The sequence below is a fragment of the Lampris incognitus genome, chromosome 16, assembly GCF_029633865.1.
Source record: "Lampris incognitus isolate fLamInc1 chromosome 16, fLamInc1.hap2, whole genome shotgun sequence".
Classification (NCBI taxonomy): Eukaryota; Metazoa; Chordata; class Actinopteri; order Lampriformes; family Lampridae; genus Lampris; species Lampris incognitus.
The window spans coordinates 29,086,854-29,108,349 of NC_079226.1; the positions used below are offsets into that span (position 1 = coordinate 29,086,854).

Below are 21,496 nucleotides of genomic sequence, written 5' to 3' on the forward strand. Positions count from 1 at the left end.
GACGACAGTATTCATGCTCAACCAATCAGAGCACAGACAGATGAATATTAATTAGCTCTGTCAAGGGGGTTATAAACCGATAACATGGCTGATGTTATAGCTCGGCCTTTGCTACTGCCTACCAATATGTAAACAAGACACATAAACTGGGGTGTTCTTGTGCCCAATGCAACATTAACTTTTCTGGAAAGGTAATACAAAAAAAGTTTTAAACAAAATGTTAGCTGGAGAGAGATACAGACACCTCTGCTGTGGTACATCAGGCTGTTTTTTTTTTTATTCCCTCCCCCCATTTTTTCTCCCCAATTGTACCCCGGCCAATTACCCCCCTCTTCCGAGCCGTCCCGGTCGCTGCTCCACCCCCTCTGCTGATCCGGGGAAGGGCTGCAGACTAAGTGAGCTTGCAAGCCTGCGTTTAAATGCACAGACTTGCAAAACGGAGTTTACATGCTGCAAACAAACTGACAAGTCTACAAAACTAAACATACAGATACAAACTTCAATGCACAAGCTTGCAAAAACTACGGTTGCAGATAAACATAAATGTACAAGTTTACAACACTACAGTTGCAGATACCAAACCCTGTTTTTAAGTACACCCTTTTGAATGATATGATATTTCATATCAAGTTTTTGGATATATCTTAATTTCATGATGAATTTAGTAGTTGGGTGAAAGGTAGGCTGTAAAGTACTGTGGTACTTAAAACTGCCTGCTCAAACCATCGCAGACAAGTTTCTGAGAGGGTAGTCACGATGACCTGTTGACCCCCACTGATGGACACACACACACAAACACACACTAACGCCACAGCCAAAAGGGCTGACCTCTTTACGCTGATTAACATTCCATTTGGGAGGGAGGAGGGGGAGGTGGGTCGAGAGGAGGTGACCAGACATTCCTCTCAGAGACACTTTCCCCTCACCTCCCTGCCCCCTACTTATCCTCCTCTTTCTGCCTCAACGCAGCGTGTCTCTTCTGTTACTCACCCCATCTCTTTCTCTCTTATTACTTCTACCTTCTCCTTTTCTCTGCAAGGCTTTCCCTTAGGTGTCTCCTTTTCCACCTCCATTTCTCCTTTTTTTCCATCTCTTGTGGGAAGGTTAGCGTGAGCATGTGTGTGTGTGTGTACACATGTGTATGTTGGTCATAATACGCGAGCTGGGGCAGGCCCAGAGCTCAGCTTGCAGGCTTACCAGATCTTGACTGATGCTCTACATAGGAGTGAGAATGTGTGCGCACACACACACACACACACACACACACACACACACACACACACACACACACACACACACAAAGATCAACTTTGAAGAGCCCTAAACAAATGTACGTTATTTGCATGTAGAATCTACAAGCAAATAATGTACACCAGGGTTCGAAATTTGTTGTTTTTAGGGCCTTGGATGACGCCTAATTTTACCAGGGCACCAAGGCAAATAGCCAGGGCACCAAAGGCAACCGAGAAATCCAAGCCCACAACACCACTGCGCAAATAAATACCACAAGAAAATATTACAAGATTGATTTCAGAGGTTTCTTGAACATGTTATGATCGACCGGAATATGGTAACGTTATGCATGCAACTTATCTCCAAACTCACCTGTTAGAGCTGCTTAGCTAGCTAGCTAACGTAACATTAGACCATGCGCTACACCCCTACACCGCCGCCTGCCAACCCAGCAGTGGCGCTGGGCAATGGCAAATGAGCACACAGGGTCAGGGGTTGCGAGTGATTTAATTGAAATGGGAGGAACGTGGGGGCACTTTCGCACAGACACAGTCACACAGCAGAAAATTGGCTTGAAACCGGTTACAATGAGGAAAAAATAAAAACGCTACGAAAGGCACAGTGGCAACGCTGCCTTTACAACTAGTGCTTTCTACAAGGGCATTAATGCTAAACGGGAGGGCTTTCACGGCAACTGCCGTGGGGAGTTTCGAACGCTGATGTACACTGTAGATTCTGTCTCTCTCGCTCTCTCTGGCTCGCTCTCTTAGAATAACAGGTGGAAAATGAAAATAGCACAAAATGGCATTCCATTAAGTTCTGCGGAGCTACAATACTTTATTAAGACCTGTCGTGTGTGATGCAGGTCTCCACACATCGTCATATTGTGTGTGCATGCATGCTTATGTATTTCTGTGTTTGAGAGAGCCATTTTTTTGGATTTCTCCCCTTTTTTCTCTCCAATTGTACCCATCCAATTACCCCACTCTTCAGAGCCACCCCGGTCGCTACTCCACCCACTCTGCCGATCCAGGGAGGGCTGCAAACTACCACGTCTCCTCCGATACATGTGGAGTCGCCAGCCGCTTCTTTTCACCTGACAGTGAGGAGTTTTGTCAGGGGGACGTAGCGCGTGGGAGGATCACGCTATCCCCCCCCCCCCCAAACAGGTGCCCTGACCGACCAGTGGAGGCGCTAGTGCAGCGACCAGGACACATACCCACATCCAGCTTCCCACCCGCAGACATGGCCATATGTGTCTGTACCGACGTCCGACCAAGCCGGAGATAACATGGGGATTTGAACCGGTGAGCCCCGTGTTGGTCGGCAACAGAATAGACCACTGTGCTACCTGGATGAGAGAGCCGTCTTTACATCACCCTATAATTGTTTCCACATCAGTCTAGTTTTTGTCTTGGTGTCAGATGGCTCCATTCCTCAGCTCTGCTATCTCTTTTCTCCCCACTCTGCAAAAAGGTGATTTTGAGGTGAGTTTCATTCCAAAATGAGATATCTTATTTATAATGCGGGGGGGGGGGCAGCTATTCCAGAGAAATGATTGAGAGAACGAAATTAAAAACAAGCTGTCGCACTTTTCCCAAGGATAACAGGGTACAAAAAACACTCGGTTGACAAAATGCCTTTATATACTGGGGAGAGTTTGTGTTTCGGAGCTGTTGAAAGATTGACATCAGGTTTGCGTTTCCTCATTCATTTCCCCCGGAAAATGAGAAGCAGTGTTTTTGAAAATACATCTCTTCAATTCCTTCCGACGGACCATAAACTAATGAATACTGGGTGAGGCAAGAATAATAAAATGAATACCAATACAAAAAAAAACCCCAAAAACAAGAAAAAGCATTTTCTTTTCTCGTAATTAGCCTTTACTTAAAATTAGGTATAATTTGGCTGAATGCAGGGCAAGCTGTTGCACTCACTCACACACACACACAAACATACGTTTTAATCAATAAGAATAAAATTCTAGAGGGGCGTCTGGGTGGCGCAGCAGTCTATTCCATTGCCTACCAACACGGGGATCGCCGGTTCAAATCCCCGTCTTACCTCCTGCTCGGTCGGGTGTCCCTACAGACATAATTGGCCGTGCCTGCGGGTGGGAAGCCGGACGTGGGTATGTGTCCTGGTCGCTGCACTAGCACCTCCTCTGGTCGGTCGGGGCGCCTGTTCAGGGGGGAGGGGGAACTGGGGGGAATGGCGTGATCCTTCCACGTGCTACATCCCCCTGGCGAAACCCCCCACTTTCAGGTGAAAAGAAGCAGCTGGCGACTCCACATGTATCAGAGGAGGCTTGTTGTAGTCTGCAAACCTCCCCAGCTCAGCAGAGGGGGTGGAAGAGTGGGGTAATTGGCCGGATACAATTGGGGAGCAAAAGGGGGCAAAAAAAAGAAAAGAAAAAGATTCTAGCATTCATATGGAGGGTTTATAACCACAACAGCAAGCTGTACACAAAGGATATGACCATGACAGTCTCAGCTACGACTCATGTCTTCAAGTATGGCCAGATAATCTGTGGTATCATGGGAGGATGAGCAGATGGAAAGAGACAAAAGAAGGATGAAAAGACGCTGCACTCAAGCTACAAAGGGGCCAGGTGTGTGAGACACACCTGCCCGAGATGCGCGGCAACAAATTGGGCACTCAAGTCTTACAAGACCGTGCAAGTGCACAGTTTATACGCAGCGTTTGGCCACCCACAAACACACATACACACACACACACACACTACTGCAAGCGACAACGAAAACACGGTGCACATGAATTTGAGCGTGGGATTTTCTCGCTCTGCCTCCATGTGGCAGGCCTGTCTGTGTGCGTGTTTGTGCATTTAAGCGTGCGCCGGGCTCCAGCTGAGAGGAGACGCAATAGCAATTCCCGCTGACCTGAAAACTAGCTCGCCGGCCACCTCCACATAAAGAGGAACGGAAAGAGAGGGAGAACGTCAGCGAGCGCGGGGGACAGGGGGAAATACAGCGGGGAGGGGGATGCATGCGGAAACACCGAGGAGGAGCCGCGGTTTAAGGAGAGACCGACGTATGGCGACGCACAAATGCACATGCGCTTGCTCTCACAGAAACACGCCCAGGTGCAACGAAGGGATTAGGAGGGGGGGGGGGCGGGGGACGGGACTGAACGCCCCTTTGTCAGCAGACGAGGAGAGAATGAAGGGCGAGAAGAGAAGAAGGAAAAGGGAAGCAGGAAGAGATAGACAGAACAAGGAAGGGATCGTTTATGCAGTTTCAACACACACACACACACACACACACACACACACACACACACACACACACACACACACACACACACACACACACACACACCCACCCAACTGAAAAAAGTGAAAAGGGCTGGCTGTGTCCGCGCGCGCACACGTGTGTTTGTGTGTCTGCGCGTGTGCGCGAGCGCGTCCCACTTTGCTTTTGTGACTCCCGAGGTCCCCCGCGGTCAAGAGCGGATCCTCTTTCCCTCCCGTGCACTCCTTCTTTTCATATACTCATTCTCCTCTTTTATTTTTTCATACACTCCTCCTTCGCCCTCCCTCTCTTGTAGCGGCGGCTGAATGGCCCCCTCTCTCCGATGAGTGACTGCTGAATGAAGTTACTCTTTGAAGTCAAGAGTCACGGTAAGGCCGGTCAAGCGTGAAGAGACGTCGGACAAAAGACGGCGGAGAGAAACAGAGGGAGGGAGGGAGGGAGGAAAAGGGAGGGAGAGACAGAGAAAAAGAGGAAGACATAAAAAGGGAGGGGGCATATATTAAAAAAAAAGCAACGTCGATTTTCAACAGCGTACAGGGAAGGGAGTGTGAGAGAGCGTGCTCTGCATCTTTGCATGGGCGCCCGATAGCATTTGCATTGCACAGCATTCAAAACGCCGGCGACGTTGCGAGCAGGAAGTAAAACACGGCCACGGTCGAGTGACGCGTCTCTGCAGCAGGCCTGCACGGGGCCAGACCCGGAGGCTTAGGTCTCATGGAGACCCACATTCCTCTGACAGGTGTCTGCCACCACCGTGGCTGTGTGTTCGCGCCGACGAGCTGCTTGTGCGGCACGATTCACCCGGCTAGTCATACAATTAACCTCGCGCGCAGGAGCATCCTGTGGACCGTCACCTCACGACTCGGCCAAAGGGAAAAAAAACACTGAGAGGGCAGGCGACATGATGCTCCAGAGTGATTATGGGTTAAGCACATGTTTGGCGGGAGACAATGTACCCCCCAGGTGGACCCTTTCCCGCCGATCATTAACCCACATATTGTCAAAGGACTGCCAAAGAAGTACTAGGCAACCTTACAGGCGCAGGGCCACTTCTCAAATCACTCGTCCCTATGGACGCACTTTTAACCAAATTCTGTCGCGATAAGCATGTCTGTGTCCCGTCTGTTGCCGTTACGACTAATTACGGTTGGCCTGCAACATGCTAATATGCACAAACACTACAAATGAGTTACACTTTAGTTCATAATTGACTATCATTTTCATATTTGCATTCTCTTCGTCTCCCTACTCCTTGCACACACAGCATTGCAAATTGTCTTATGGCTGAGCTAATGCATGTGAGCAACCAACCAAAACAAATTATGTGTATGTGCAAAAAAAAAGTTTTTAATACTTATGGGACTTTGATAATGATAATGTGATAATAACGTGGCACTCTTCTTGTTCCCTGTTGGGATACTCTCCATAGGCGTTTCTCCCATCTAGGAAATTCAAAACACAGGGAGGGTAAGTTACAGAACAGAACACGCCAATCCATAATGGCATGGATCACCAAGTCTTGCTCAAGGATACTTCAGAAACTTGCAGATTTTTTTGGGGGGGGATTTTGATATACTTTAATGATCCCTGTAGGGAAATTATGCTCAAAATTACAGGTTAAATGAAATTGAACCTATCCTAGCTGTGTAGCTAGGAGCAGTGGGCAGCTGCCGTGCAGCACCCGGGGACCAACTCCAGTTGGTCTTGCCATGCCTCGGTCAGGGGCACAGACAGCAGTATTAACCCTAACATCCATGTCTTTTTGATGGTGGGGGAAACCGGAGCACTCGGAGAAAACCCACAGCAGACACGGGGAGAACATGCAAACTCCACACGACAACCCCGTGGTTTGAACCCAGGACCTTCTTGCTGTGAGGCAGCAGTGCTAACCACTGCACCACCATGCTGCCAGATCGCCTCGAAGCTAGAGTTGTCTGATGAAAGATCTTACCACATGACACTGTGGCCCAAAAATAAAAATCTAGACTTTAATAACCTGTGAGCCAAAAAACACACTGAGGTTGGATCGAGTGAATGGGGAACAAGTGTCTTGACTTGTGTGTTTGAGCCCTGCTAATCCATTTGTTCCTCTGAGCAAACAGAAGCTCTCTTGATTGGAAACCCTACGGCGCCTCAGTCGGAGTTTTCTGGACTTCCTGTTCATATGAAACACTTTATCAGCTAACCTCCGTGCTTGTTACGAACAGCTAGGGCAAAATTTGAAATATTATATATGCAGCTAAATGTCCTAACAGAGTGTCTTCTGGCATACAGGCTCTTGAAAATTATCCAATTACCTTGTCTCTTCTTTTGAAAGGTACTTTCAAATTCTTTTCATCTTCAAGTCCTGGGCCTGTCCTTCAAATCAAGTTTCAGGTTTTGGGGCATTTGGCTGATGCTCTTAACAAGAACAACTTACAATAGCCATGTTTCCATCCAGATGTTTGTCGGTTAAGAGTTGAAAAAAATCAAATGCGAATCAGCTGCCCTTACATTAGCTGGTTCACACCAAGGAAACCATTTCCCCATATGCAGGATTATATCATCAATAACACTGAAGAGGAAAAAGGGAAGGATGTTTGAAAAAATGCTCATCGTAAAAAATGCAAAGAATACACAGTCAACTTCCTTTACTGTATAAACTCTTCATGGACAACTTTTCCACGTTGAGCATAAATATATAAATACGACAAACTGGGACACAGATAGACACTACACACTGGGAATCAAACCCAGGAATGTCCTATACTGTGACAAGACAGCCTGACTTCTGGGCCAGGTGTACAATTCCTAAACATTTCCAGGGAGGAAAAAAAAAAACAGCAGGAGAAAGATTTAAGGAACTACATAGTCTGTGAAAGTAATACTGAAATCACATTTACAACTACTATGTGGTTCCTCTTTTGACTCATAACAGGCAGGGGCTGGGTTCTCACAGGATCCCTACACCCACCTAGACCCCAACCCTACCCCAACATGCATTTTCTGTCTACGCACCTGAAGTGCACAGCAGTCAGAAAGGAAAGGAAGAGCATGGGAGAGAGAGAGAAAGTGAGAGAGTGAGCGAGCGAGAAAGACCATGCCGCACCCCTCCCGTGTTTATCTCAATCTCACATCAGATCAGATCACTGGCGGATATAAGCACTTCCTGACCCAACACTTCCTCTCTCTGGAGGAAGCTGACACGCGCTGGGAACCGAAAACGACAAGGGTGGGATGGGGGATGGGGGGGGGTTATGGGATAAAGAAGCAGAACTTTCTGACAGAGTAAAAGAATACAGAAGTGAGAAAGGAGAAAGAGAGAGAGACATGGGGGGGAAGATCATCAGGGGAGGGCGCTGAGAGAAACAGACTGAGAAAATTAGAAAGAGAGAGAAATGGAGATACGGGGGGGGGGGGCTAGATGCCCATGCCCTAGATCTATACACAGGGTGATAGGAGAGAAAGAGAAAGAGAGAGAGAGCGCTAGCTTTACCACCGCTACTGGCTCATTACACGAAGAGGCGAAAATAAAACCAATTTTACACATTTAAAATATGTCATTCGTTCACCATTTAGCCTACTTACGAGAGGCAAAAGTACATAACACTACTCATTAAATAGCTGTTGAGTTATACCTTATAGTCCTTGACTTTCCAGTTAAACCCTCTCTTTCCCACATAAATCAGAATTTAACTTCACTGACTCACTCGCACTCCGCTCTTAAGGATCTTGCCATAATTCTTTCTGACCTTGATGCCCCTTTGTGAAAGAAATGAAAATAAAATAAAATGGGAGCGAAAGCGTTCGACCTGGAGAAACTTTACTGCTGTTGTCACCCATTCACATCGTCTCAGAGAGTGGGTTGGCTCAGGGTGTGCATTCACCTGCTGAAACTGGAATAAATCTAGCCTATTAATGAAAATACCTTGCTGAATTATAATCATCGTACTTTTTAGATAATTCAAACTCTAACTGTATTCACTAAAACTGTAATTTTACTGGTAATTTAATCAAGTAAAAGAAATATTAATAGTAATTAACCTAACTCTGATCACCACTGGCATTAATTCAACAGGGTAATTCTCCAGGAAGGCCTTTTTTTCTTATTCCCCCCCCCCCAATTGTACTTGGCCAAATACCCCACTCTTCCAAGCTGTCGCGATCGCCGCTCCACCCCCTCTGCCGATCCGGGGAGGGCTGCAGACTGCCACATGCCTCCTCCAATACACGTGAGGTCGCCAGCTGCTTCTTTTCACCTGACAGAGAGGAGTTTCGCCGGGGGGACGTAGCACGTGGGAGGATCAAGCTACTCCCACCAGTTCCCCCTCCTCCCCGAACAGGCGCCTCGACCGACCAGAGGAGGCTCAAGTGCAGCGACCGGGACACATACCCAAATCCGGCCTCCCGCCCGCAGACGCAGCCAATTGTGTCTGTAGGGACGCCCGAGCAAGCCGGAGGTAACACGGGGAGTTGAACCGGCAATCCCCGTGTTGGTAGGCAATGGAATAGACCAACACACTACCCGGACGCCCCCCGAGAAGGCCTTTTTTAACCAATTCAGTTCAGCTTCAACGTCAGCCTATAACGAGATTTCCAGATGAGGTGACTTATTTATTTAACCCTTGTTTAACCTAGCCAGTTGACTGAGAACTCTTCTCTTAAAGTTGGAGGGGGGTGGTTTTGGGTGCGTGTGTGTGTGTGCTAGAGAAATAGTAGGGAGGAGGGGTAGGAGTATAACCTAAAGCGACAGCATTCCTGTGTGTTGTTTAACAAGAGTCACAGAGGACCTGCTTTCTCACACACACACACACACACAGCTGCCCCAACATACCCTGCGGACTTGTGAACACTGGTCACACAGGTCACGCATATGCACGTCACACACCGATACATGCAATGCTCGCTTGAATGCATAGAGAGATAGGACAGTGACACGCGTACACGTACACACACACACACACCCACACACACACACACACACAGTGTGCACAGCTTCAAAAGGAACAACTTTGGTGATCTACAGCTTTGCCCTGGAGCAAAGCTGACAAAGCAAGTGTAGCAGAAAGACGAATCTCTGTCTTTCTCCTTCACTCTGTCTCTCAATGAATGGCATCAGTAGTTTTGCTCTCATGGCGGGATACAGTTTTTCCGTGCCCGTCAAAACGCATGCACACTTGCACACACGCACACACACACACAGGATTGATGTATTGGGATGGAATGATCAAGAAAACATGCGGAGCAACGATGGGAAAAAGAGGGTAAGGCAGAGAAGGACGCAGAGACAACACCATCATTCATTCATTCTCTTCATGGGGATTCAGTAAAAGTTACCCTGTGTGTGTGTGTGTGTGTGTGTGTGTGTGTGTGTGTGTGTGTGTGTGTGTGTGCGCGCGCGTTTAGCCAAAGAGGAGACAATTCCAATCAGTCAAAACTCCGCCCCCTAATTCAAAGAGGCAGTCTGAGATTTGCATTTTTCCCACAATTCAATTAACACGCTTGTCAGCCTCTTCTCGCCGTTCACATGCCTCCAACTTGCAATCTCTCTCTCTCGTGCACACACACACACACACACACACACACACACACACACACACACACACACACACACACACACACACACAGTGAATTAATGAATAGGCCTCGATTTGTTTATTCATAAACACACATGCATGCAGAAAACGAATGCATTTAGTTGTTCCCGAATAAATAAATGAGAGGACTTAAGACCGGGTGACTCGGGAAAGCTCCGAGGTCACATCCTGTCTGGGCTTGTCACATCCTGAGACTTGACAGCACAGCGCAGTTAATGGATGCAGAGAAAAACTGTCCCAGGGGAGCGCTCTCCGTCTCTCTCTTTAACTCTCTCTCTCTCACTCATTCTCTCTCTCTGAGAAAAGAGAGGAGAGATGAGGGGAGGAGGGAGGGAGGGAGGGAGGGAGAAGGCAGGCAGAGCCATCAGAGAACATGGCACCGTGGGGGGGCCAGCCGAGACAACATTAGAGGAGACACCAAGGGCCAGTATGAGGCAAGAGATGCCCAGCACACAGTGAGAGACGAGGCCAAACCCAATTTAGAAAGCAGCAACTAGCTTACAGACGCGCTGACTTTGCCGATGGGGTCGGCTAATGACGGCCGCTAACTCCTCGTCTGATTAATAGCCTGTAATCCCATTCTTATGGCTGGAACACCGTAGCATTCCATAGCGCAACTCATTAACCACCATAGAAATGCCCGCTAATCAGTCGGCCGTTTTTGGCTAGACGGGCTAATGCTAGGCTAGGCTAATCAATAGGCAGTAATCCTGTTGGCGGAGCCACTGTAGCGTAGCGCCCCTCATTACCAGCCATGGAAATGTCCGCTAATCATTCACCGCATGGCTATTTGTCCCCTCATGGCTTAGGAATCCCCTTTTATTTTTTTAAGGGGGGGGGTGCATTTGACAGTCGGCAGCAGAGGGTGGAGGAGACGGAGTGACACTGAGAGTCACAGAGGCTGTGTAATGATTAAACACATCACTCTTCCTTCCTATCCTGCCCCTTCTCCGCCAGTCCTCTTTGTTGCGGCAACAGCTGGATCAGTCTAGACAGGTTTTGCTCTGCGAGGGCGTCGTTCAAGTTTTTATCAATCAATGAAAAACCCACACCAATCCATAATGGCAAATCAATATTAAAGGCTGCTGGCCGCATTGAAATCAGCCGCTAACAGACCACCAAGAGAAATGCTTGGCGCTCCAGAGACCTTCATTCACTCCTCAATCGTCTGCCTCACAGTGGGTCAGGGAGGGGAACGGCTCATGTGAATAAATAACAGCAACCGGATCGATTCAACTTCACCACACCGATTCACAATGGTGACTAACCTTGTGCGATTATGGCAAAAAATAACAGTCCCAATGACTTTGCTAGTTATTGTGATCATGATTCACATCATGATTCGTGATTAATCATGATTCACAACATGATTCATGATTCATGATCACAATATTGCTAAATATTGTGATCATGAATAATGATTATTAGTCTTGGTTTCACTAAACAAGAATACTTAATTGCACATTTGCAACTCATAACATGGGGCCTACCTTCTTTCACTTTGTCGCCACATTTTTCTAAAAACACTATGTTTGGGCTTCTCTCTTTCCGACCCATTACTGCTGACTTCTTTTGTTTCGGTCACATGGGTGCGTGTTGCACGTACAGGTTGTAATTGGCCAAGCGTAATAGAAGTGCTTGATTTAACACCCAGGGACTTGGATATGCACTGAAAATATGATTTAAATAAATCAATACTGCCAAATTAAATTATTACCAACTGTGGAAACATGAAACTCCGATCAAGGAAAGCTGAATCAGTTCATCTGGACACGACGTTTATTGGAAGAAACATTTCATCACTCATCTAAGTGACCTCTTCAGTCTCAACTGACTGCAGGTATCCCCACCCTTATAAACAATACAGTGGCATAACGACCGAGACCAACGATCGGTTTCATATGCAAAATGTCATGGCCAGTTTCAATGGCATATGCATAAAGACATAAAACTCTGATACTACAAGGCACTCGGTATCAACAAACCGTTTTAACACAGGTTTTGTTAGCAGTTGGTCAGCAGTTTCTCAGAAGCAACGGGCTGATTTCACCCGGGGCCTTGCGCTTTCTCTGATCCCATTCAAATGAACTGTCGTGTTCATGGATACAAACTTGACTGCCACAAACAGGCAAAACACAGGCAATAGTGGCATGGAGTTCAAGTTAAAGCCGAAGTCTGGTATTTTTTACCCCATTAATAAACGGTTGTTTTAACCATCTGCAGTATGGACCGTGGAGTCAGGTAACTAGCATCCTGACCATGGTTACTCTCCTTATACTGCTTATGAAGTGTTTGATGGCATAGCACAAACTCTAGTGCAGTGAAAAACAAGTTCATACTAACGCAGGAGAAAGGACTGAAATGCGATGACGACGCAGCAAGGCTTCTGTTGGATGGGTAATCTACCAATTCTACAATGAATACTACAATACAACAGTGCTCCCATATAGTTTGACGTAGTTTGTACTGCATTAGATTGCCTGCGATAGCTTTGGTCCAAGGGTGCCATTTGTACAGTTGTGGAAACTGTTGACTGATGGGCGACAATCGACAATGCAAAATCTCGATGTAGTTCTTCCTGCCAGAGGGTGAGCCAGATCAGGGAAATCACGGATTTCGGCTTTAAGGATTGGGCTGATTATGCCTTTGTAGCTGCGCAACCGAACTCTCAGGACTTTCTTTAGGTCCAAAGCCAGGTTTTTGAGGCGAAATCTGGCTTATGGGTTATGGTGACCTGAAGGGGAACGTCAGATGACTGCTTGTTGTCGATGTGGGGTGGAGTCGGGTTGGGGGCGGGGGGGGGGGGGGTTAAAGCTCGGCAAAGTTCCGGAGGAGACAACACAGAGGCGATAACAGCGATGAAAAGTAACGAAGTGAAAATACTTCGTTATAGTAGTCGAGTATTTTTTGGGGCATATCTGTACAATACTTTGAGTGTTTCAATATTTGGCAGCTTTTATTTTGAAGTCACAATATTTTCCCAGCAAAATGTCTACTTTTACTCTGATACAATTTTACTTAACACTGTAATTACTGGTTACATTGCGTGTGTGTGTGTGTGTGTGTGTGTGTGTGAGTGTGTGTATATTTAGAAACTGGTGGTGTCGAGAGAAAGATATCAAGCGATTAATTCAGTAGAGGAACTCGCTCGACAAATACGGTGCGGTCTGAGCAGCAAGCTGTTTGGGTGAATTAAAGGATACCGCTGTCTTATTAGCCAATTGAGTTAAACAAATGCACGTGTAACTTACTGTAATGGGTTCACACAAGTCCTTACTCGCAAGCTAATTTGAGTTTCGCATTTGCGGCTTACGTAAAATGACCTAAGGACGTGTGTGACAGAACCAGTTCTGTCTCTGGCATGTCAAAGCGTACCAGCGACGACAGCCTGGGTCTTTTAACTGTTCCAGAGTCCAGCTTAAAAACACAAAGGGTGACCGAGCCCTTGCAGTCCTGACTCTGTTGCTGCTTTTAAAGCTGGTCTTACAACTCACTATTACACAATGGCTTTTCCCAATAACTGAGAGGCTATATTTCCTTGGTTCATGAGCTTTCGGTTTCATCTCGTTTATTGGGTTTTTTTCTTGTATGTGTGTAAGCACATACTGAGCACTTTATGCTTATACCATATTAACATATATACAGAAATCATGTGCTATGCAATGCATTATTTACCAATAGGGTCAAAATATGAGTGTGTGAGGGTTAGGTCCACGATGTGAAGAGATGTTAGGTTTTATTATGCGAGGTTTTTTCCCCCAATCAGAATTAACTTTATGAAGCTCAGAACAATCATTAAAATAAAAATGAAAATAATGATGATAAAAATATCAATCTGGCTGCTTTTTCTGGATTTTGTTTGTACTTTTTGTGGACTTTTCCCCCTTTTTCTCCCCAATTGTACCCGGCCAATTACACCACTCTTCTGAGCTGTCCCGGTCACTGCTCCACCCCCTCTGCTGATCCGGGGAGGGCTGAAGACTACCACATGCCTCCTCCTATACGTACATGTCGAGTTGCCAGCCGCTTCTTTTCACCTGACAGGCAGGAGTTTTGCCAGGGGAACGTAGTGCGTGGGAGGATCACGCTGTTCCCCCCAGTCCCCCCCCCGAACAGACGCCCTGACCGACCAGAGGAGGCGCTAGTGCAGCGACCAGGACACATAACCACATCTGTCTCCCCACCTGCAGACACGGCCAATTGTGTTTGTAGGGACGCCCGACTAAGCTGGAGGTAACATGGGGATTCGAACCGGCGATCCCCGTGTTGGTAGGCAACGGAATAGACCGCTACGCTACCCGGACGCCGCCTCAAGTTATATTTCTTACGGGTGACTTTCCTTTTTACAAAAATTATTTTCCCCTTAAGTATATTTACTTTTACTCAAATACGGAGTTTGGGTACTCTTTCCATCTCTGGGGGAGAGATATCTCATGTGTGCATCTGTTTGGAGGTGCGCCACACCTTCATCATCTTATTGACATGATAACCTTCTTCACTTGAAATAGAAGACCTGGACAAAGTTCTCTTGCAGGAATAATGTGCAGGACTTCATTAGGTATGGGTTTATTGCTGGATGCAGAGATAGGATTTGAGCTGGTTTATGGTTACGGAAGGGCGTAGGTGAGGTTGCAAGAGAAGACAATGGAAAGATCCCCGCGATTACAAATGGGTGTGTGTGAGTGTTTGCATATACAAGTTAACAGGGTCAACATAAGGCAAGTGAGGCAACAGTCATCAACACTGCGTGTACATGACAAAGAGAGGAAAGGCTGCTTTCAAGTAAGCCAAACTGTTTTTTTCCATCTGTGACGTGGATTTGAGCCAGGTGACAAGGTGCTGAATAACCGTCTGGAAGAATGTAGGGATGTTAGCGGAATATCAGAACACGCTGAAGCCGTTTGGCGGGATGAGGGGAAGTAACCAGCTTTGGAGCGCCTCCCCGCCAGTGCTTAAACCCGACTAATCTGATTGGATTAACACACACACCGACCTGACTGACTACACATGGCCTAGCCGCACACATGGCCACGCATGCTCACGGATGTAAAAAGTACACACACAGACAGATAGACACACAAAAATAGCATGTATGTCAGCCAGCCTGGGCTGTCTCTTCAGCTTCCTATTGCGACATTCAGACTGCAAGCCTTAGTGCTCAATTCGGATTTATCGCTCAGATCGGATTGTTTTTGTTTGCCTGTTCATATTATTTTTCAAATGCGGCCAATATCGGGCTCCAGTGTGAACTGGTCACGGTCTTGAACTGACCCGCATGGGCAAAAGAACAATAACAAAGACATCACACGCAGCACGCCATCGTATGGAAGTAAACACAGAGGCCGCTGAAGTCAGCATTTACAGTTTCATTTGTAGGCTGATGTGCAGCAGATGCCAGCGAATTCGTGAGCAGATGATAACGAGGACGAGGATGAAGAGGAAGAGAGCCAAATTTTCAATTCTGTCTTTTTGTGGTGCAATGGCTGCTACTTCTGTACGGAGGTCTGTGTGGACGTGGCGTTGGAGTCAGGAGTGGTGGAAACGGGACGTGAATGGCTTCACAGAAACACATTTCATCCAAAATTTCAGGATAGTCAAGGCCGACTTAACGACACCCGTCAGCGCCTCTCCACAAGACTGCCATGGCAAGACGCTTAGCTGAGGTGACCCATCTCCCTGAGGAAGCGCGTAGCAGCTGGGTTGTACTGGCTGGCAACAGGGGCGGACGACCGGACATTTCGACACGACTGTTCAGTCTGATGTCGCATTGCATCGCACTGATTTGTGCGTTCACACTGCTTAGAAAAACTCTGCTCTGTGCCATATGTTTAGGCGAAAAAGTAACAGATTTGGGCCACTTTTGCCTGCAGCCTGAACGTAGCCTAAAACTCAGCCGGATTCTATATTTGGCTGGCCCGGCTGATGGCATCATGCTGAGCTTCCACATGCACGCGCGTCCTCCGTTGCGCTGCATACACCAACATGCAAACCGAACACACAGGCATCTAAACAGCAGTGATTTGTGCTGTGAATCTAAAACAGACCTACTGAAAGAGGAGTAATGCCCAGAGCTTGACAACCGTGCTAATTGCCTACTCTTCCCCCCAACAACGCCCCCCCAGCAATGAAACGAAACGTTTTTACCCATCCACCATTACAATCAAACCCCAACGCCCCCCCTTACCCCACACTCACCCTCTCATGCTAACCTTCATCACCTCTCCATCTCCTCTTCCCTCGCCTCCTATCTCCACCTCCTCATCCCAACAACACTGACCCAACCCCCTCCCCCGACCAACTCATCCATCTCTCCCCATATTGCTCATACATGTAATCATTCATTAGAACCAAGGCAGTTGTCCATTAGGCAAAGCAGCCATTTTGGAAATTGCAGCAAATCTTCCATGAAAAGACATTTCCTCTAATGCAGTAGTCACGCTCGGAGGGAGGGAGAGAGGGATGGCAAAGGGGAGAATGAGAGATGGGATGGGAAAGAAGGACAGAGGAGGAGGAGGAGGAGGAAAGAGAGCCTCTGGCCATAAAGCCACTATGCGGAAAGCAAGCCTGCTGTTTGATTAGAGAATGACACCATCATGGAGTGAAGGAAGGAAGGAAAAATGGAAGAGGGAGGGGGCACTGTTTCAGAGGAAAGTGGAGGGGATGAAGAGGAGGTGGGAGGGCGAATAAGGGGAGGGAAAAAGAGAGAGAGAGAGAGAGAGAGAGAGAGAGAGAGAGAGAGAGAGAGAGAGAGAGAGAGAGAGAAATCAAGAATGATTTGAGAGGGCTGAGAAGGAGGCGGTAAAATTAGCCCCATCACTTCACTTCACTAAACATTCTATGACACACAGGGATTAAAGAAAGGGGTGCACGCACGCGCACACACACACACACACACGACAGATGGCGTCCATCGATCTGAAAGTGTGGTTCTAAATTGAGGAAAGTGATAGGCATCTCCTTAACCAATTAGATGCTTCATATCCAAGGCGTCATGTCAGTTTCTGTCTCACACAACTTGTTAGCTTTGATGCTGATTCGCCCGTGTCTATTAGGTTACACGCCAGTGTGTCCCAGTGAACTATTGAAGAACATTTAAACTGAGATGAGAGGTGGAAAATGACAAAACCAATCCAGCTGGCACTTTTTGTTAGTTTGTCTGTTCTCCTTCTGAAAGGGGCATCTATTTAGAGATGTTTTGCGTCATCTCCGAAGAAAGATCTGTTTCGACACTAACAACCGTTTCTCACCCTTCCTCTCCCCCCTGGCCAATGTGCCCCCCTAATATTCACACGTTCATCTCTTGACCAAACTCTCCTTTTACCATGGCGTGACACATGGTAATTTGGGCCTAATTCCTAATCGCCCATCCCCACCAGAGCGAGCGAGCGAGCGAGAGAGAGAGAGAGCGAGGGATGTTGCAGCTCACTTCAAGATCTTCAAGATCTGCTGCTGTGTGGCCAAAGACGTCTAGATAGAGAAGGATTTGAAGAAAAAGCAATCGCTTAGTTTCTTCAGTGAAAACCGGAGATCCAAACCACTTCCTCTGCTGAGTGAGAAGCTCTGTTGTGTGTCAGGTCTGTAAATCTTCCTTACCGCTGGCTACGGCTCAAGACTGATCTTCAAACCCATGCCACCGCACCAGCAACACAAACGGCTGATCTGAAAACCATGCATATCAACCACACTGGCATGATAGATGCCTCGCCATTGAGAACAGGGGATGGTGTTGCCCTCTGGCCACATAAACCCTGCCGCCACCCCCTTCAGGACCAGTGTTCCTAAACATGCTTCACCACTATGGCAAGAGACATGGAGACACACACACACACACACACACACACACACACACACACACACACACACACACACACACACACACACACACACACACACAGATAGACAGCGAAATCTATAGGCAGAGAAGGAGAGACAACCAGAAAGAAACGGTGATGAAAAGAGCGACATTAATGGAAAGAAAGCCAGAGCGCAACTGAGGCAGAGAGAGACAAAGATAGAAAGCGAAAGAAAGCGAGACAGAAATACCCCTCCAGCCTGTCAGTGCAGCAACTCATTTCTATTCCCCTTTGGAAGCAGAGCTGTAGGCAATACGGAGTAGCACTGTTTTTCTTCTGGGTGCTATTAAGCTTATAGTCCCCCTGTTTCTCCTGTCAGGACCAATAGGCAAGTCGATTATACCAGAGGCAAAGATCCTCTCTTGCTATGCTGCCACCCATACATACGCAGCCCTCTTTCTCTCCATCTCCCACTCTGCCGCTCCTGTATCGGTTTTTGTGTCTCACTAACATATGCAAACAGACAGACCCACAAGTACGGGCATAAATGTGTGCATAAGCACACACACACACACACACACAGTTTACATTTTTGTAAGACGTGTGTATGAAGTGATGAGAGGTCCGTACAGTGTGATATCTCAGCTCGCCGTACAGAATGGTCGAACATGTTATCACCTCTGACCAGGGAAAACCACGGAAGCCGGGACTGACGCCAACAGCAAATACCAGTGCTAGTGTGGGTCTAGTGTGCCTAGTCTACGTGTGTATGTGTGTCTGTGTGTGTGTCCCAGCAGTAATAATCACCTGGATTAGAGTGGAGCCAAACCCCCGCAGGGTCCCCTCTTTCCCCAGCCTGGCCTCGCCTGCAGCTCTCATCCCGTGTCTGAGCTGCTAAGAGGTGCAGACCAGCCTGACACGACTCTATCGTTTCTATTTCGCTTCTATTTCTTTCAACCTAACTGCCAGACAGAAGAAATGTGTGTGTGTGTGTGTGTGTGTGTGTGTATATATATATATATATATATATATATGAGTATCTTTTTTAATTATCTCATCTATCTCCCATGGCTATAATAAATTATTGAACAATCTGACGCTGTACAAAGACACATAAACCACTCAGCAAGCGTAGCCTTTAACCACAAGGGTGCAGTGAAATGGAAGTTGATACAGTAGTCAATATGTCTGGGTAAGGGATGCAATACGTTGCCAATAACAATGGGGAGGTGGCAGGGGAGGTTTGAACTCCAAACGAGAAAGCCGCGCGGGTTGCAGGAAATGCTCCATAAATATGCTTATCTCGCCACCATAATTAAGTCCCGCGCTCTAGATGTGCAACCATTTCCCGTTTAAACGATTAATTTTGTGATTTTTATCCCGCTGCTGTTTAATAACTGCTTCACTAAGCGCCAAGCAAGCCGCTGCCTTGCCGCGTGCGCCGCCCCCCCCCCCCCCCGTTAATGGCATTTATCAACAATTGTCAAAAAGGCACCGGTTGAGCTTTCTGTGGCATTTACGGAAAAACGCGCGCGCGCACACACACACACACACACACACACACACACACACACAGCCTTCAATCACCGTCCCCCTCGGTATCCATCGGCGACCAGCTACTTTAGAAAGGTCAGATTTCCCTGCGCTATTTTCCCCCGTGAACTGTTGTTTCATATCTCAACGCGATAACGTCCCACCCGGCGTACGTACACTGACAGACCCCCCCCACACACACACACTCTATTATCGGAGCTGAAGTTACATTTTCCACCCATACATACACACATACATACATACATACGTACATACATACATACACACATACATACATACGTACGCACGCACGCACGTACACACACACACGCGCGCGATTTTGGAAATATAGAAAGGAGAAAGTGGGTCTTTTGGAGTAGGGAGGTGTTTTTACACGGAGACCCCCCCATAAATAAATAAATAAATAAATAAAGCACTATTATAACCCAAACATACAAACTGTTTCATATCCCAGATGGGGGGGGGGGAAACAAATCTTGTCTTTTTTTTTTACCTTTGATTTTTCAACTTGTTCTCCTTCTTGTTGAGGACCCCCGGCACACAGTTCGTAAGCTCGGTCCAATCCGCGTGTAAGCCGCAACTCCAGCCCGTGGAGAACCGGGAGAAGAGCCATGTCTCCTTGCGGTTGGGTCGGTAGCAGGTACATTTCTTCTGGCCTGGTCTACAGTCGCAGGGAACTTCCAAGCGAACATTCTGGACCAGGTGTCTCCCGAAGGTAGTCCCCCCCGTTTTCTGAATGTGCAAAAATACAATCACGTCCTCCCCTTTGATTTGGAAATCAATCGTTCGCTCCAAGTCCCTGACGGGGAAATAGTATTTCTTCACGTAGTGGGGGTCCGGAGTAGGGAAGATGTCCCCCTCGTCTTCTTCGGTGAAATAACCGTGCGGAGAGCCGAAATTAATCACTCCCGGGGCCACGTACTGATACAGTATCAGCATAAAACACACGGATCCCACAACGATCAACAGAAATTTGCTGCTCCTCTCAACCATGTTCCTTCCAGTGCGGTTCATACGCTACCATTTCCCAGTCAGGCGAACGGAGAACAGGGCGCTTGGCTTCATTCTTGCCCTCCTTTGCGCAACGAAATCGCGTTCAAAGCATCGGCGTTTTAATACGAGCAGCGGGGTTGACTCATCGTTAACCGCGATCGCTCCACTATAACAGGCACATCGCAACTAGTTTCAAACCTTTGCCCTCCCGTTCACTTTCTCCCTCCTATCATCGCATGTGGGTCCTTGGCTCACTGCATCACCATGGAGTTATGTACCCAGGATGCAGCGCGAATCCTACCTTTTTCAACACAGCACGCATTCCGCTCTCTCTCTCTCTCTCTCTCTCTCTCTCTCTCGCTCTCTCGCTCTCTCTCTCTCTCTCTCTCTCTCTCTCTCTCTCTCTCTCTCTCTCGCTCTCTCTCTCTCTCTCTCTCTCTCTCTCTCTCTCTCTCTCTCTCGCTGTCTCTCGATGTCTCTCTCTCTAACACATTGGCCACACAAACGCGCAAAAACAATGGCCAGGGAGTAAATTTAATTTCTTGGTTAACATACACCCACGGTCTCGACGCTCTCGCTATCGCGACTTTCAGTCAAATCGCGTCCGGAGGATTTGGGTTTGGGGGACATACTTTGGCTCGTAGTTTATACTACTACTGCGACTAATATTCCAAATAATGGAATAAAACAGAAATGCTGTTGTACAAGTGAACATTTGCATCAAAAACGGAAATATAACCTGAGGAATATCAACACAGCAGTACCATCAGCTTTTGGGACACGTTGTGGACCAGGCCTACAACAATTAGCAACAGATCACTTAGAAAATAAATGTCTCTGGGTATCAGAAATATATGTATTGCACTGTATGCATTTGAATGTTGAATGTAATACGCTTAAAATATTATCCTTTTACACCTAATTACATTAGTAAATCTATATTTGACTGGAGACAAACACACAAATATTAAATTACCTTTAGTGAGCGAGAGGGAGGTTCGACTGAGCCAAGCCAATTGTAGTTGAATAAATGTGATTATATTACATGAAGCTTTGACATGCAATATAAATACGT

General features: G+C 47.1%; 1 protein-coding gene across 1 annotated transcript in view; it reads right to left on the reverse strand.

Moving 5' to 3' along the window:
• hs6st1a (heparan sulfate 6-O-sulfotransferase 1a) overlaps nt 1–20,688 on the reverse strand; it is a 67,997-nt gene extending 47,309 nt beyond the window's left edge. The window contains exon 1 of the mRNA XM_056296107.1: nt 19,922–20,688. Within this exon, the coding sequence (XP_056152082.1) occupies nt 19,922–20,442 (521 nt within the window). The 5' untranslated portion in view covers nt 20,443–20,688. The remainder of the gene's footprint in view (nt 1–19,921) is intronic.
• Nucleotides 20,689–21,496: the final 808 nt, after the last annotated feature.